Here is a 15,130-nt window from a genome sequence, read left to right as displayed (position 1 = left end):
ACAGACGTTAACATCAAAACACAACACTGTAGACACATATAGTAACTTACAGATTAGACTTGACAAAACAAAGATTATAGACAAGTTCAGTAACTTAAGCCGTACGTACGTGAAAAGAGCCGGCAGACTTCGGCTGATTAATGGCAGGGATTGTTCGCTCGTTAGCTCTGTGACGGCGGCCCTACGGTGGGTCATTCATCTCTGGAAGCCATGCTTGTTTATGGGATGGTCGTGTGGAATTCTCTCGTGAATTTTACGGGGTTTGGAGTCTAGTGTGTTCTACATACAACATCAACAAAATCATGGGCAATGTTGTCGTTACATCTGTGATTGTTTGAGTTTTGGGGGTCTATGATTGTTAGGGTTTGGGGGTCTGTCATTGTTAAGATTTGGGGGTCTGTCATTGTTAAGGTTTGGGGGTCTGTGATTGTTAAGATTTGGGGGTCTGTCATTGTTAGGGTTTGGGGGTCTGTGATTGTTTAAAGTTTGGGGGTCTGTGATTGTTAAGATTTGGGGGTCTGTCATTGTTTAAAGTTTGGGGGTCTGTGATTGTTTAAAGTTTGGGGGTCTGTGATTGTTAAGATTTGGGGGTCTGTCATTGTTAGGGTTTGGGGGTCTGTCATTGTTAGGGTTTGGGGGTCTGTGATTGTTTAAAGTTTGGGGGTCTGTGATTGTTAGGGTTTGGGGGTCTGTGATTGTTTAAAGTTTGGGGGTCTGTCATTGTTAAGGTTTGGGGGTCTGTCATTGTTAAGATTTGGGGGTCTGTGATTGTTTAAAGTTTGGGGGTCTGTCATTGTTAAGGTTTGGGGGTCTGTCTTTGTTTGGGGTTTCTGTGATTGTTAGATGTTGGGGTCTAGTGTTTCCACATACAGCAGCGAAAATTATGGACAATGCTGTAATTTATTATGTGATTTTTAGAGGTCTATATTGTACGACACACATATCAACAAAAATCATAGACAATGTTGTATTATCTGATTGTGTTAGAGGAAATGTGTTGTTTCTTAAATTAAAAGATACACGTTTGACATATTAACTCTACTTGTTCTCAACGAACAAGGAGAATAACTGCACTCGAATTTACGATAATGTTTTTTTCGCTTCCATATCTCAGCATTCTTCAACTGTATGTGCCATATGGCCCGTGGACTCCGACTTCAGCCTGCTTTTCTTCCTGGATTTGCTTCCATAGCCTGTGTCCACCCATGAACTATGCAAGTCAGCAGTCTCTGGAATTTCTCTCCTAACTCGGGGTTTTTGGAGTTAGCCTGTATGCGTAGTCCTGCCCGACAACGCTGTCCCTAATATCTCAGTTATAGCAAGAAAATTTTAAGTTACACCCCCCCCCCACCACCCCCACCTTCCCATGCTAGTTAGAACGACAACTACAAAAAACGGCCCAAAGTGAGGATCAGATTGAAGATGCTGTACTGAGAATTGGCCAATCATCAACAAGCTAATTAACCAATCTTAGACACTGGTCATTAGTCCAGGTGGTCAGCCTGGAATACTTCTCAAACTCTAAATGTCCAGTCTTCACCACCATGACCCTCCACCCCACTCGAGACTGGCAACGAAGAAATCCCTGAAAGAAACTCTGCTGTTGCTTCCTTTAAAGACCGTAAAGTCAATTCAACATAGGCAAAGAAACGGAAGATCCCAATCAGCAGATATCAAAGTAGTTATTTAATTATTTTAATGAATCATTTTGTTCAATTTAAACATAATGTAATAATTAACTATCTCATTTCCATTAAGGTATAATTTGGTATAAAAGTATGTCATTCTCAAAATGCTAAATAGTTGCTTATTCCTTTTTTTTTGTCATAGTGTAAATGTGATGTGTAATTTTTGTAATAATTTAAATATTTTTTTTTAATATATAAACTGAATTGAAATATTTTCAAAAATACAACAAATATGTAAACATATTTTTTTAATAAATTAAAATATTCTCATTGAACATGCAGCAATATTTTTTGAAATTTTATTTCCATTTTTTGTTGCTATGAAAACCACACACGCGAATCTGTCGAGGCGATACATTAGATGAAAGGTTGATGAAACAAAGTACAACAGCACACACTCATCGATCATGTCCTTATATGCTCGTATTACACACTCATTAATTATGCACGGGCTCTAATTAAAACATGATACCGTGGGCTATGGATGCGAGTAATCAAGGTTAAAAAACTGACACGTTTTGGTTTCAGTAATAAATTAATGTATAAATACAATGTAATCGTATCTATATTGGTCGGGCGGGGGAGGGAGGGGGTGGTTACTCAGTTACGTCATTTATACAACTTAATGACGGGATGATCCGCCATGTGACGTCATAATAACTGACGTTTTGTTTTCATGGCAACTAATATTATTATCTTTTCTGCTATCCTCCCTCAAAGCTGGTTCGTATGTCTTTCAAAAAGGAAATGGTTGAATTAGTTTTTCAGATCTCATCCACGAGCTGCTTAGGAGGGGGGGGGGGGGGGGGGGGTCGGGGAATGAGAGGGGGGGGGGGGTAATAAATATTTAATTTTTAATAATCATCCGTGAAACAAAGCCAGACGTATCAATCACATAGAAAATAGAACTTACAATATTTTAAAACATATATTGTTTCGTTTGTGTTTTTAATATGTAGAAGGTGTTGAGCAAAGTTTTGAATAGATAGTTTTTTTTTCACAAAATCAAACATATATTATTTTACATAGAATATAATACACAATTACATATTATACTTCTTGTATACCTTAGTTCAGGTATACACATTTTCATGCATACTCTCACCTCTTTTAAGAAGCATTCTTAGTTGTATTTGTTCATTGTCACTACAAAGGTAAAATTCATTTAGGCAAATTATGAATTTTAAAAATAATTTAAAAACCATTCATATTTTTTTTTCAAACAGAAAGTTGAAAATAAAAACGACAATTAAACAAAATTAATTGAAACGCCAAAGATTAATCATTAATCGTTAGTGATTGCAATCCAAGAAACGTACTTCATAATTTAGCGGATAAATTCGCCTAAAATTGCAAAATCAATTTTAAAAGAAATGTATTTTCATTGTAAAAATAGAATACAGTGTTTATATAATCATAGAAATGTATACCTATCAAAACTGAAACTAGACAAAAATTGTTACAAACTGTACAAATATTTATAACAATATTTAGCGTGAGTTTTTACACATCACGTGCATGTACAAATTATGCGTTTGTTCTTTACATATACACATACATGAAACGTCTGCGTCAGAAGATCAGAAAGTGCAGTTTCCGGCGGATATGAAAATATACTTTGTTGGTAATCTCGTTGGGGACATGTGAGCGACGGAATCGATTATATTTAGTTCACGATTCCGGAGATAATTCGAATACCAATGAGATTTTTTTTTCGTGTTGGCCGATGTCACCAAATGGCGCCTGATGGTAGTTAGTTTAGCCACTCAAATTTCATTGGTTGGAGTATTAGGGTTAGTGCGCATCCCAGCTGCGTCTTCCTTGGAGATTCGTCCTTGAACTTGAAACATAAAATCACAGATTAAACTGTACGATGTCATTTCCGGTGACGTAGGTGAAGTCTTATATACAGCTCTTTGAGCCGGAGAAGATGAGGTATAGTCGTTTTATACAAACATTGGTTTTTAAAACGTCATCGAAAAGTTTGTTGTTGTTGTTTTTTTCGTGTCCCCCGGGCTCAGTGGGAGATAGGACTGTGGGACATGTCCGAGGGTGACCCGGAGAAGTCGGACCCCACTGACCCGACCATGTCGTCCGAGTGTAAATACCCTCGATGCAGCATAAGCTCCCCGTGGCCGGGACTGACGGCCATACCAGGGTGCATCATCATATCGTGGTGGTGGGGCGGGCTGGGCATTCCTGCGTCCATGTGGTCAAACGATGACATCTGGGGACAAACAAAGCCGAAGGTCATGTCAAGTGTCAGAGGAACAGTATATATATATACATAATGTTATATATATATATATATATATATATATATATATATATATATATATATATATATATATATATATATATATATATATATATATATATATATATATATATATATATATATATATATATATATATATCTATTCGAGAAAAATAGGATGATTCATAATGGATTAAAATAAATATGGGATTTAAATTCTCACAATGCATAATCTACTCTGTTAACATACACATACTGGAGTCTAAAGGTTTTTAAGGATATAAGCAAATAAAACAACATATTTTAATAGCCAAACGAAATTAAGTATAAGGTCTAAGTAATATTTTTGTGAATATATGATTATAATGTTAGTCTAAGTAAAAGAAAACTATAAGACCGGAAGTAAAAAAACCAAAATGGCAACTGAGGAGGCAACACGGTGGTGGAAACAAAAGGATGAAGCGGTTGGCTGGTTATACATAAAACTTTTTTTACTAACATTTTTTTTTTACTGTTTGAAACAATATTTTACTGAACATTTAAACTGAATTGAAAAAAAAGAATGGTTGATATGAAACATCAAAGCAATTGACGAGATGATTGATAATTTTTTTTTGGTTGTTGATAAGAAATGAAAGTTTCTCCTCACTTTTTCATCACCACCATTATTGGTCCTCTAGATATACCACCGTATCGTCCTCCTCGTCGACCATCATCATCTTGGCGCTCACATCGTCGTCGTCGTCATCAATGTCGCTGAGAACGGCATGGCGCAAGTGATGATGTCGCACGAGGTTGGGCTTGATGGCGTGCTCGCCCAACCCCTCGGGCTGGTGGTAGCAGTTGAAGAAATTGGTGGGGTTGTACTCCAGGGGGTGGTGGAAGTTGTGGGGTTGCTGCGGGAGGAAGGGGGTGTTGTTCATAATGTTGATGTTGCTCACCAGTTGCTGGAAGGGCGCGTGAGGCTGGTCCATGTCCCCCTGCATGGCGAACTCGGAGAGAGCCTTCCACGGGGTTTGGTAGCTCTGGACCTCCACGGGGTTGCCCTGCATCCCGACGGGGGGCTCGTGGCGGACGGGGCTGGACGCGACCATCGGGACGCCCTGGAGCGGCCGGCTGAGACCGCCGCCGTTCTGTGGAAAAAAATTGGAAATTGATTAGTTTTAGCGTTACATATTTTCCGCAGTTAGCACCAGCAGTACATTTTTTAGTTACTTTTAACATTAAATTTATATTTAGTGGAAGCATCACATTTGTTACTTAGTTAGATTTAGCATTTCATTTTTTTTTCTTCACTACAATTTAAGTTTTAATTAAATAAATTTTATTTTAAACACCAATACCCATTCTTTCATTAAACTAAAAATTTAGTCTTAAATATAACAATGTAATTGAATTTTAAATTTACTCACTATGAATGTGGTAAATTATCCTTTAAAAATAGTAGAGTTTAATGAATTGACAATTGTTGAATAAGATTTAAATGATATGAAAACTATAAAATTGTCGGGGATTATGTCCCATAGTTGGGTGAGTGTGAACGTTGGTGTTTTCATCTAAAATCAATGTCCACGTCCCACGCTGTAGGACATTATGTCCAGCCTTAATGAATTGCTAAACAACGCACTGGACGGTCATCAAATTTCCAACAGCCACGCCTAAACTAGCCTCAGTGACCGTTCTAAGCAACGGGTCATTAGTTTCTACTGTTACGGCCTGGGAGACGGGGTTTGAAATCCGAGCTGACCCCCTCCCCCGGGGTAAACGATCTTAGCAAATGTCGCAGTGTGTCCAAACGATGAACACGGGGGTCGCGTGGACATTTTCCTCCCATTACTTGTCCGAGGGTTGGTCGTGATGTGCGGTGGGGGAGGGTGGGGGAGGGCAGGACGGTCCGGTGGCAAATTACACCTTGGGGGGACAGGGACCAGTCTTGGTCCAGCAGGCTGTTGTACAGCAGGCTGTTGTCCAGCAGGCTGTTGTACAGCAGACTGTTGTACAGCAGGCTGTTGTACAGCAGACTGTTGTACAGCAAGCTGTTGTACAGCAGACTGTTGTCCAGCAGGCTGTTGTACAGCAGGCTGTTGTACAGCAGGCTGTTGTCCAGCAAGCTGTTGTCCAGCAAGCTGTTGTACAGCAGACTGTTGTCCAGCAGGCTGTTGTACAGCAGGCTGTTGTACAGCAGGCTGTTGTCCAGCAAGCTGTTGTCCAGCGGGTTGTTCCGTAGTGGACCAAGATTATAATCCAAGTGTTTCTATTTCATGATGTTCGTTTGCTAGGTTAAACTAGTACTAAAAGATCTAGTTTATTTAAAAGTAATTTATTATTCACTTTATAGTGCAGTGGTGGTAATTTTGTTATAATCTATTACAACTGTTATAATTTATTATTATAATTTAGTGTTATTATTATTATTATTATTATTATTATTATTATTATTATTATTATTATTATTATTATTATTATTATTATTATTATCATTATTATCATTATTATCATTATTATTATTATCATTATTATCATTATTATCATTATTATCAGTATTATTATTATTATTATTATTATTATTATTATTATTATTATTATTATTATTATTATTATTATTATTATTATTATTATTATTATTATTATTATTATTATTATTATTATGAACATTATTATAAGCAGCAGCATTGTCATTGTTATCATTACTATTATCATCATAGTAATAACACTGGAGTTGTTTTGTTATGTTCTGTCTTCCAACTTTTTCAAACATCATTAACAAACCTAAAAAAACAACAAAATCTCTAGCATCGAGGCGGGTAATCCCTGAATGACGTCACGCCCGTGACGTAACAGCCCATTGTGTCGACCAAATCCCGGGGATAAGTTTTAATTTTCTTAAAACGCTCATAAGACCTTATATCGTGTGGAACCTCCATCCAGCTCACCCCCCCCCCCCCCCCGTCCCCCACCCCCACAGATTTTTGCAATCAGTATGGTCGCTTCCTGTTCCAACTCAGCTCTATTCTACGGCTGTGGCCGGCTTAAGATGGCCGGGCTAGATTCACATTATCATACGTGATCAGATCGAGGCTCGCCGGTAAGCCAAGGACATTCTACCTCAGGCTCCATTGAAGCCGGCACCGCCCGGCTTCCATACCAGCTCACAACAGCTTCTAATAATTTATTTCGTTCCTTTTCTGCGAGACTTTGTTTTTAAACTTGAACCGGCCGGTTCCTCCGGCAATATCCGGCGAAGATGCCGACAAACGCACACAGAGAAAATACCACAATGGGTTCTACGTTGTTCATCAGAGGACGAAAAAAAATTAATCCGCGAAATATCGATGAGGTGGGTTTTATTAGGCTTAAAATGATTAAATTAAAATAACTAGCGGCTAATCGCACGACGTTACTTGGGTAATTGTTTAGGTTTAAATTTGTAAACAGATTTATTGAAATAACTAAAGGATATTGGTAGGAAAGTTACTTCGATACGTGCGCTCCCTCGCGTTCAACTCGGATTTTTAAAATGTGTCTTAAGATTTTAACAAGATAAGCTTTGACGATGTGCAGTATTTTACAAATTTTGTAACTTTGGTTTTTTACAAAATTATTTGTTGTAAATTTTTTATATTTTTTAAATTATTTTTTTTTAACTTTAGGTTTTACATAATCAATTAATGAAGTATTTACTAGCTTTATCGTTTCAATTTACGACCAAAAAATTGTACAAAATTTGATATCGGTATTTTTTAACTTTTGTACATGTGGATTTTTAAAATTTTGATACCGTAGTTTTTTTTTTTTTTATAAATGTTGTTATCGTCTTTTTCAGGTGAAATATTTTTCTATTTTACTTTTTAAACTTTGGTCAATTACATTTTTAAAATGAAAAGTATAAAGACGAAGCATTATATTTAAAATGTATTTCTATGAATTATGAAGAAAATTTTTAAAATTAATAATTTTTTACTCCTAGACTCCTGTTACTTCCTAACTCTACCTCACCTGTGCCTGAACATTGAAACATTTCCTTTAAATACACATTTCTTTTTCAACATACGAAAAATAAAAGATCCCATACTTATACAATTATTTGAAGAATTTATAACTAGGAGTGATACTAAAATTTAGTTTTAAATGTAATTTTAAAATAAAGTATTAGAAATGTACTGAATTAAAAACTGATTTCAGTCTTTCCCCCCCCCCCCCCCCCCCCCCCACACACACACACACAATCAGCTGGTAGAAATTATTTTCTTTAACTTCATGAAGCAACGCGAGGGGGGAATAACTCGGTGCACGCCAATGGTTTTCTATGGCTGACTGAAGTTGGTTGTACCATTGGGGGAGGGTGAAATGGGGCATACCATACACACGACAGAGGGAGGAAAATCTATAATTTAAATATAAAATAAAGTGAAAATGTAAAAAAAAATATTCTAAAATATATTCAGGGGATGGCGAGCTGTATTCGCGGAGAAATCAATGCGCACAAGAAATGAGATCCAATCGGCAACTTCCGGAATCGCTCCGCCGTGAAGGGCTCTACTTCACACATTGATTACGATTTATAACGGTTTCATTATTCCCGTTTTTTTTTATTTCCTCCAATTCTTCAACATGTGTGAGTTAAGTCAAGTTTTTCTTTCTTACCATCCTTCAACGTATATGACTCAAATGGAGATTGTATTTCCTACCATCCTTCAACGTATATGACTCAAATGAAGATTGTATTTCCTATCATCCTTCAACGTAGATTACTCAAACGACTGTCTAAAAACACCCTATTCTTTCCTTCCGTACCTTAGAGTATTATATGATTTAAATAAGTATTTATTTCCTCCATCCTTCAAAATGAGTGAGTTAAGTCAAGTTTTTCTTTCCTACCATCCTTCAGAGTATTATATGATTTAAATCAATCAAGTTTTTATTTCCTTCATCCTTTAGTGCATATGACTTAAGTCAAGTTTATTTTTTATTTCACCCCATCATTCAACGTGTGTGACACACCCTTGTTTTGATGTGTGTATGTTTGTGTGATATGGCTAAAACAAATGTAAGAGATATCACATTACATACAATTATTTATTTATCAAAATATTTGCTTTAGGCGTCTAGTCAATTTTCAATCAAGTTAATAATTTAAATCTCTGTAAACGTGTGTATAGTTTAAGATAAATAAGGTTTTAAAAATTTTAAGTTTTATTTTAAATATTAAAAAAATATCTTTAAAACCTGGACATGTTAGTAATGATGTATGAGGAAAACTTTGAAGAAAATTTGAAAAAAAAAAAGACTTTTATAATGACTTTGCATGAAAATTATTTAGCACTTAATAGTGTTCAAAGCAAATCCATTAATTTGTTTTTATTTTTCAAAATGAGTTGACAAAAATTTAATTTTATCGAATGGTTCACGAAATCCGAATTATTTACGACCGAATAACGACCACCAGTTAAAGGGAAAAAATGTTGCGACTCATTGTCTTCTTCGGAGTTATAACCCCTGCTAAAATATAAACCGGAAGTGAATTCTGGGAACGGCTTTACGGCGTGTCGTGTCGGTAGCTGCGACGGTTTCGGGTTCTATTCATATGCAGAACCGGCTCTTGGAGCGGGGTGGGGGCAGGCGGGAGCTGTTACAGAAACAAAAGAAATCTTAGCAGTAACAAACGTCTCATTAATTCGCGCTTAATGAAGCTACAACGTTACTAACGCAGGCGCGTGCAGTCTCGCGAGAAAGAAAAAAGTTAAATTAAAATTAAATCGCCATTTTGGTGAAACTGAAGCGAATATGATAAACATGAAAATGCGTTATGTTGCTAATTTGCTACACACGTGAGTAATTTTTTTTCTTTATCACATTAAAATAAAACCGTTTCTTTATTTCTATGGGTTTTTATTAATTATTCACCATTCATTTATTGAAATCGTTCAATTCAATGACTTAATCCCGCAGTCACCGTATGGATCTGCCATTCAATAATTCACGATCATTCACATCATACAATACCACGGCGTGCTTGTGTAGCTCTACTCGCTTATCCACACTAATTAACTCTTTTCCTCACTAGCAGCCGATGTGAATGAGCACTAACGTCTGCTCACGGTGTACCCCCCCCCCCCCCCCACCCACCCTACTAACGAGAGTTCCTCTCATTCAGTATTGATTCTAAGTTGGAGTGGTCCCTACCCTACATAGACGACTAATTCATCAAGTCGTGTTTCTAAACTTTCTGCTTCAACCATGCGTTGCACACGGGGGTGGGGGGTTGTTTTCAGATAAAATTACATTTAAATTTGCTAGTAGCCGTAGCCGTAGCCATTACAGTAGCCGTAGCCCCAGCCGTATTCTCACCTACATCCCCCATCCCCGACCCCAGCAACACCTCAACACTTACCCTAACCCAAGCCATCATCATACAAAAGTATCCAGCTAGTTTAGCCTAAAAGGGTTACAAAACTTTTACTTATCCAAAAAAAAAAAAAAATTCGAATGCATCTGGTAGAGGAGAGGGCGGGTCGGGGGTTATTTTATATGAGCCGTAGAGCAGGGTGGGGGGGGGGGGATAAGATTTCAGGTAAATCCCATGACGTCACTAATGGACGCCGCGATGCCATCAAACAAAGAATGACGTAACGGCCCTCGCCGAGTGGCTAAAGTCAGGGATTAGTCGGATAGGTTTAAGGTTACCACAGCGATATGACCGACCCACGAGTAGGGTCCCATGAAGCGGAAACACGTGATACGGCGAGGGCTGATACCTAGTGATACCTTGATCAGGTGGGTGCTTTAGCGATGTGCAGGAGGGGATAATGTCATAGATCGGCGTCAACTAGAAGATTAATGTCCAGTTTTTACACAACCCACGATAAATTGGATTAACGTTACCTAAAGCGGAGCCGGCCGTTTGACCTATTTTCTGGTGAACTTTTTGCAGATGATCAACATCTAAAAACATTGATTCGACTAATCAGGAGTCATACATTTTTTAAAACCAACAATACTTCGACGCTTCCACTACCTAAACAATCTCAAAAATATTTCAAATAATGACTAATTAAACAGAAAATTATTATTGTTCTTGTTATCATTATATCTTGTATTGATACTTTTCATCGTGGATGCCGAAATTTCTTAAAACTGCTGCTCAACAGCGGAAGTGTGTGAGGAATTTTCCCCCTCAAATATTAGTTCCGGTTACCCTCAACATTTAAAATACGATTTTTTTTTCTTTTATTTCCGTATTCAGGGTATTATTCCGAGAGTAATAATTACCAAGATAAATTATAACAACCACCCTTGTCCCATCCCTACCCCCCCCCCCCCCCCCCCCCCGTGTCCTCCTCCCAAAAACACAGCAATAAAATATTGAGTCCCCCGCCAGCTGTCAAATTTTGGGCATCGTGATGGTATGGTCGTACCCTTGTATTATAAAGGGAAATAAGATTGGACAAGGGGAGGTAACAGAACGCGATCACTACCGTGACGATTCAGTAGTCTCCCCGTATCAGCCGAACGTGCAGAGTCGGCCATCTTTCCGTTTCACGCGCCGACGCCATTGTAGTATCTCTGGGATCACTGTCTAATTATCCTCACCCCCAGTCCATCCACCCCGTCCCCTGCACGGAACTACAGCAGCTGTGCAGGGGGAGGAGATGGGATACAGCAGGGCAAGCCCTCCAACAGGACTGTAAGAGCTTCACGTTCGAATCCTTCGTCCCATTTGCGGCATTTGTAAGAAAGACAAAGGTTTATATGCAAATGTTTTCTAAACAATTCTTTGCAGAACTAGTACTGGAGTTTAGGTGGTAGTTCTAAAAGAAACATCAGAATTTCTTTAAACATTATTTCAATTTTATTATACTTAAGTTTTCTTCAGCGGATCATAAAATGTAAACAAATTTTCGCAGTGAAAACTTACGGTCACTATTTCGTAATTGATATTGAAAAACTAATTGCGTTACTCAAAAATGCCTAAAATGGAAAAAATGTCCAGTGCTTGTTTAAAAAAAAACGGATATAAACTATAAAAGTATTCAAACGATATTTTTTTATAGTACAGAAAGAAGCTCAGTGCACCCTCTGTGCTTTATATTGTTCAAAAATAGAAACCTTCCTCAACCTAATACCCATATTTTGTGGTAGCATCCATACTTATGGCCGGGTATATCCCCACATTTGAAGGAGACAGGCTGAAAAGTTTTCATTAGTGTCGCAGCCCTTACATCTTCTTAAATCAATCGCACAATCCTGACTAATGGAATCTAATTGCTGCCGGCCTGAGTGGGTGAGTGCTGTCCCTCTGCTGAATTTTCATGTGCACATGCGAGATTTGACGGACGCCATCTTGGGGGGTTGCAGATTGGAAGGGGCGGGGAGGGCGGCTGGAGAAAAGGGACGTAATTCCCGTGTTTGTCTGGGCTGTGGCCCTTGCGTGCCGGCACAATGATAGTCGGTCTTGGCATTTCCTCTCGCAGATCCTGGCATTGGGTATTAGAAACCGGAAGGGGGCTCAGCTGCCCTCTGGTGGTCACGGACAATCACACCCCCCCCCCCCCCGGCCCATAATACCACTTACACGCGGTGGAGGGTCCGACTGAGACTAGCCCGGGCTCCGGCTGTTTGATTTCATTGATGGGACAACTGTCGAGCTGTTACAGGCCAATCAACTCGACTAATGTAACAGAGCAGGGGTTTACAAGGCTTTCAACATGCGTAATAATACACGCTATTCGACATAGTAGATGCTCATACCAACTTCAGTACAAACATATCCGGCTTTTAGGAGCGATTATTAGTTTATTTCAGGCATCTCTTCGGGAGAGGGGGACATAGGGAGCTCCATCCACGCCCTCCCCGCCCCCGAAGAAATAAAAAAAATGTATTATTTATATAGACAAAATATCACCTTAACCAGTATCAAGTGCCCCCGCCCCTCTCGAGAATAATATAAGAAATAATAAGAGAATAAGAGATATAATTAGAGAATAAAAAGAGACGATTATATACAATGTTAACAAATGCGTTTGTTCAGCACCTATTGGAAGTCGTACTTTTTTACTTCCCGTCTACATAGCAATACAAATATACGAATATATATATATATATATATATATATATATATATATATATATATATATATATATATATATATATATATATACCTATCTACATATGCACGCCATTTAAATGGGTAAATACCCGTGTCTTATAATGCAGAAACTGGCCTGAGGCGACTCAGCTGAATCCAAATATAATTACGTTATGCACCGCTGGCTTCGTGATTAAATTCCCTCTCCAGGGATACCCCCAAAGGTTTTTGCGGTCAAAATATTCTTCGGGGTTTCTGTTATTGTTTTTTTTTTTTCTTTCTCTGTTTAATTTGATAGCAAAATTTTATTCCACAGGGGAGTAGGTTCGGCTAAAACAGCTTCCCCTCTGTGACGACCGCAAATTAATTGCATTCCGGTCCCCTCCCCGGGTTGTTGTGGGTCATCACGCGAGCGATGGCAATCGAGGGGCTGGGGCGCCGGCTGCGCGTTGATGCCCGGGGCTGGGGGGTTGCGTGCGAGGGGGTACTTGGCTATCCTTGATATCCCCTTCTATGTCGGAGCGTGGTGTTAACAAGGCCACTGGAAGCAACTCATTTCTGCTACATCAGGGTTCGGTGTTGCTAAGTAGCGAGAGGGGGAGATCGTAACAGAGTTAAGTTTAATTCTATTTAGGGATGCTCCGAAAGATAGTTTAGCTGTTGTTGTTTATTCTTAATGTAACAGAAATGCTTTCTCCAAAACTCAGTTCCACTATTTGAAGCTCTTGTACATATGGAACACATTTTGGCATCTTATTGTTTATCTAGTCATATATATATATATATATATATATATATATATATATATATATATATATATATATATATATATATATATATATATATATATATATCGGCAGAATGAGACTGATGGAGAAGACAAATATCCACCTGTGACAGACCCCCCTCGGTGCTCCCAAAGAGTCTTCCGCCCCCCCCCCCCCCACCCCCGAACGAAATGGAACTTATATAGGCCTAGAAAATATATTCTTTTAACAGTCCCCCCCCCCCACCCGCGGAAAAGGAAAATTACCCCCCCCCCGGAGAAACACTGCTCCTCTCCCCCCCCCCACCCCAATTCTCCTTAGCTAAGCTCTTGTTCCCGTGTTTTAAATTTTCTTTTGTCTGTAGGAGCAAGCTAGGAGCTCGCCTTATTGAGACTACTCCTCCAATTTCCATTTCTTCCTTGCCATCGACCCCAAAAATGACCCCTAAGCCGAAAGGGGAAAGGGGCGATTAAACTGAAGAGCACTCCGGTGGTAGGACCGTCACGCGAGGGGGGTTAGGCCCCGGCTCCACTTGATGTAATTACTCAAAATCGTCTTAATTACATCCTCTCTCGCGCCGGCAAACACGCAGCCCCCGTGATGTGGCATCACCTCCTGACCAGCGTCCAATTGTCGAGGTGGACCACGCAATGCTTGCTCTAACCCCCGCAACAATGGCCGGCCATTTCCAGCTAGCGGTCAGCTCCTTGGTGCCCTTATGCGTTTGTTGACTTGCCCCTGCGCCTGAGCAATCAGGGTCGAGCACTCGAGAACAACAATGCCATCTTGACTCGGGGGTTGGGTGAGGGGTGGGGAGGTGGGGGGGGGGGGGTAGTTCACCTGGGTGAAGGAGTCATCTGCTTTATCTGCAGTGGCGTCAACACTCAAGGTTCTGTTTGCCACACGCCCTCGTCTTGTGAAGCAACATGCAAATAAACTTATCAGCGTGGAGGCTCAGGGGGAGATACTCTCGCCGCCCAGTGAAACTTCGTAAGGTAGAGTTACGTTTTCCTAAGGCTAACTAGATCTAATAGTGCTTTTGGTTTTATTTCTACGGCCCTGGTAATCATGCGATGCATCACTCACACCCCGACCCCACTCACTCTCCCCACACACTCACCCCCACACAACTGGCCTTTAACACAACACCTGACAAGCACAGCCTATGTACGGCAACACATGCATAAAACACCCCAGTAGGACATTTTCTCGTTACAGAAGGACACACGTCAGGACATTTACCTGTAGCACGAGGACACCCATACGTCATATGTTTACACTGGTCTCCATAGCAACGACATTTATTTCTCTCACACGCTGGGTGTGGTGTTTG

The 15,130-nt window shown here is 39.4% G+C and overlaps 1 protein-coding gene across 2 annotated transcripts in view; it reads right to left on the bottom strand.

Moving 5' to 3' along the window:
* Positions 1–3,806: 3,806 nt before the first annotated feature.
* The window catches only part of LOC131944736 (insulin gene enhancer protein isl-1), a 37,339-nt gene continuing 26,015 nt past the window's right edge, over positions 3,807–15,130 (bottom strand). For both annotated transcript variants that reach the window (XM_059305536.1, XM_059305535.1), the window contains 2 exons: positions 4,595–5,078; positions 3,807–3,915 (listed from right to left, as the gene is read on the bottom strand). In XM_059305536.1, coding sequence (XP_059161519.1) covers positions 4,611–5,078 — 468 coding nt within the window. In that variant the 3' untranslated portion in view covers positions 3,807–3,915; positions 4,595–4,610. The remainder of the gene's footprint in view (positions 3,916–4,594; positions 5,079–15,130) is intronic.

This window comes from Physella acuta, unplaced genomic scaffold, assembly GCF_028476545.2.
Source record: "Physella acuta isolate Inbredline_101_S28 unplaced genomic scaffold, ASM2847654v3 ptg000506l, whole genome shotgun sequence".
NCBI lineage: Eukaryota > Metazoa > Mollusca > Gastropoda > Physidae > Physella > Physella acuta.
Note: the sequence above shows the minus strand (reverse complement) of the source record. Positions and strands in the feature narration are given on the sequence as shown.